At 40.6% G+C, this 3,764-nt stretch overlaps 1 protein-coding gene across 1 annotated transcript; it reads left to right on the top strand.

Annotated features, from left to right (window-relative positions):
• The first annotated feature begins 356 nt into the window (after positions 1 to 356).
• On the top strand, positions 357 to 1,314 carry LOC125247954 (endonuclease domain-containing 1 protein-like). Its single transcript, XM_048159502.1, has 2 exons — positions 357 to 650; positions 754 to 1,314. Exons 1-2 carry the CDS (start codon positions 357 to 359, stop codon positions 1,312 to 1,314), a joined length of 855 nt encoding a protein of 284 aa, XP_048015459.1.
• The last annotated feature ends 2,450 nt before the right edge of the window (positions 1,315 to 3,764 follow it).

Raw genomic sequence — 3,764 nt, 5'->3', positions numbered from 1 at the left:
GTTGAACCTAATTATCATATTAATAAAAGGTGACTACCGATACATAATGACTAATTAACTGAAAAAAACTTATTTTAAAAACTTGTCTATTTCTAATTCATAAGATACAGCTCATGTATTTCAGTGTAAAAGACAAACCCTTTAACATGGTAAAGCTAAGACCATCAGCAGTGCACTGTTAACCTCTTCAGCTATTTTTTTAAACACTTGTTTGTGAAACCTACAAACACATGATGACTCTGTTCCCTCCCCTTGTGTCTTAAACTCTATAAAAGACAGTGAGCATCTATATTCTCTACTCTCTCGCTCTCTTCTAACCCAGAGAAACTCACAGATTCAGTGTCTGCTCTCACATCATGAAGCTTCTGGTGTTTCTTCTGTTGCCTTACCTCTCTCTGAGTGAGGTTGGGAAGGATTTTAGTAAATGCAGGCAGTTCTTTTTGAATAATGACCCTCCTCAGATCACACTACCGGCGGACGTCTCAGTCAAGCAAGTCAAGCACATCTGTCAGTGTCTTAAGGATAAGAACAAGATAAAGTATCTTTATGCAACTTTGTACAACACAGCATGGAGGATCCCCATCTACTCAGCGTATGTGTTTGGGAGCCCAAATGTTGAGAGGGTTGACCGCTGGTACATTGAACCTCAGGTAATTGTTCATCTATTTTTATAGTATATTTATTTGATGACAATGACAATAATTAATTTGAATTATTAATGAAACAGTTTTTTTTTCCTCTTATGTCCTTCAGCTGGATCTAGGAACTACTGCTGAGCCGTGTATGAGTCCTCAAGATCGCGACAGCATTATTAATCAGGCTGTGAATTGTGACTACGTTTATTCTGGTTATGACAGAGGTCATCTGTACCCGGTGCAGCACACGAACAATCATCTCTCCATGCTGGCCACCTCCACCCTGACCAACGCCGCTCCACAGGACCCAACGTTCAATCAGCAGGAATGGAAGAAACACGAGAAGGCTGTTATTGATGATCTGAAAGGCTGTAAAGGCAAGGCTTATGTGGTGACTGGTGTAGTTCCTGATATCAACAAACAAATTCCAAAACGTAACCCTATAGTTACTGTCTCAAAGTATTACTGGAGAGCCAACTGGTGTCTAAAGAACAATAAGGTCACTGAGAAGGGTTACTTTGGACCTGATAACAATGGCAGAGTGGAGGAATTATCAATTGCAAAGCTACAGGAAAAGCTGGAAAAATATTACAATATTATAATTTTCCCAAGCGTACCCCCCAGGGCCCAAAAGACCCCCGGGATGGTGGTAATAAATAGTTTAGCCTTTAACCTATGAGCTAAAAATTGGTCAGTTGACATATACAGTATATCTATAACTGGTGTTGGTAATAGCTGGTATCAATTCTTTATTCTCTAGATCATGACTTCATGCTCCTGACCTGGCTTTATGTTATTTTTAAACAATATAATCTTTATCAGCTTCATTGTTTGACTGTTATTATCATGTGTTTAAATCAATGCTGGATGTACGTATTATCAGTTACATTTAATAAACATAGTGTGCAAGTGTGTCTTAGTGTGTGATGAAACACTTTTAAAACATTTATTAACCCTAGTCTTCTCAGATATACCACCTTCCCTTATCCTGCACTCAACAGGCATATGTGCATAATTCAACATTCGGTAAGGTGACCGGAGAAATGCTGTCTCCAAAAATGCCCCCGGCCCTATTGGACATCAACCGATTGTTTAAAAACAGCCAATAATCAGGTCTGATTATATCCCATCAACCAAAATGTTGTGGAAAAAAACATGTTCAGACTGCAATAAATCAAAATGCAGATGGAGGGCAGGAAGTGATTTTCTACATATAGGGAAGCTCTATGAAAAGCCTGTTTTGCGTTGTTTATTGTTGCTCTAATTGATCAACAAACTGAACTTGTAAGGATTTGACAGAAAAACGCAGAAAAATAAATGGCTTGTAATCCTGCATCTGCCGTCAGGAGAAGCAGAGTCGGATAATGCCTGTGTGTGCAGTGACCGCTTTTTTACCACTAGTTAATGCAACCTGCATATGCAACCACTTACAAATAAGTAGTATGCCTCCATAGTTTAGTATGCTTTCATTTGTTTTCTGGAGTAGAAGGATGTCCGGCCCGGTTGCATATCTCGGGAACCAAGCTGACTTGGCGATTGAGACTTCGGGCGTGAGGGGCTTCCAGATTGACTATAATGGTCACGCAGTCCCAAGCTCCGGCGACCTTCCGCTTCTGAGATACAGCCACTTCCTGTCCAGGTTTGACTGGCCATAACTCAGCAAGGAAGATGAGTTGGAGCTCCAGACTCCGGACATAGGGGGGTCAGCCTGAGAGCACCCCACAATACATAGCAGTTTAAGGGATTATATCAAAGATATAAATTCAGATATAATTCAAAATACAATTCAGTAGAAATAATGTAAGGGTCACATTTTATCTCAAAGTTCAAACAATAAATGGTGTTTTGCCGCTCTTAAGCAGAACGGAACAGAACGGTCTGACACTGAATGAGAAAGCTCAATTTGCCTCAAGTTAGGTTGTTGGGACACGTCATCAGTGCAGAAGGCATACGAGCTGACCCTGACAAAATAAACGCTATCAAAGAAATGTCAGAGCCTAAAAGTGTAGCTGATGTCAAAATATTCCTCGGCATGGAGAATTACATCAAAAAATTTTCTCCCAACATTGCAGAGCTGACGGGACCTGTCAGGCTTTTTTTTCTCATGTCCTTTAGCTGGATAGAGATGCTGATCCATGTATGGGAAATAATGCTGATCCGAGTATGAGAATTAAGTATCCGCAAAAGAATTAATAATCAGGCTGTGAATAAAGACTATGATAAATCTAAAAAACACAGAGAACACAAATATGACAGAGGTCATCTCTACCCGGTGCAGCACACAAACAGTCATCTCTCCATGCTGGCCACCTCCACCCTGAGCAACGCCGCTCCACAGGACCGATCGTTCAATCAGGGTGCATGGAAGACACATGAGGGGACTGTTAAAGATGATCTGGAAGACACACATTAGTTTAGCCTTTAGCCTATGAGCTAAAAATGGATCAGTTGACATTTGGGCCATTCTACAGAAGTGGTGTAAACTGCAGGGAAGAAATTTATATAATATTAAAAAAGGTAGTAAAACACATGGTTTACATACTAAAAGAAAAATAAGTGGTAGAAATAGGAAAGAACAGGAGGAAATAATTGGATTGAGACTCGGACATACAGGATTGAATGCTTCATTGTTCATAACTGGAATCCCTGAGACTGGACTGTGGAGAAAGAAACAGTGGAGCATGCAATATATGATTGTAAAAGGTATGATGAAGAAAGAAAGGAATTAATATCATTTTTAAACAAAAAAGGTAAGGTAAATAAGGATTTGGAATATTTATTATTATATGATTTTAATAGAGACAGAGCTTATGTGAAAGGATTTGAATCTAGAATGCGGATGCTCGAGTCTATTCTGGATCTTAGGAGTCGGCGCCAATGGCCTCATGGGCAGCGCGCCGACATGTAGCACCAATGCGCTTCGGGCGACCCGAGTTCGAGTCCCGGCTCGTGGTCCTTTCGCGATCCCGTCCCCCTCTCTCTCTCCCACTTCGTTTCCTGTCTAGTATCTGTCCTATCATAATAAAGGCAAAAACGCCAAAAATAAATCTTTAAAAATACTCTGGATCTTAGGAGACCACGAACACGCAGCGCCAGGAGGGTCCTGGAGAAGGAATAAGAGAGGTGGGA

This window comes from Megalobrama amblycephala, linkage group LG15, assembly GCF_018812025.1.
Source record: "Megalobrama amblycephala isolate DHTTF-2021 linkage group LG15, ASM1881202v1, whole genome shotgun sequence".
Taxonomy (NCBI): Eukaryota; Metazoa; Chordata; class Actinopteri; order Cypriniformes; family Xenocyprididae; genus Megalobrama; species Megalobrama amblycephala.
This window is presented reverse-complemented; position numbering and strand designations above follow the sequence as displayed.

Coding starts and splice junctions, on each gene's coding strand:
- LOC125247954 (XM_048159502.1), top strand. CDS start 357: ATGAAGCTTCTGGTGTTTCTTCTGTTGCCTTACCTCTCTCTGAGTGAG. Junction 651..753: donor GCTGGTACATTGAACCTCAG/GTAATTGTTCAT, acceptor TATGTCCTTCAG/CTGGATCTAGGAACTACTGC.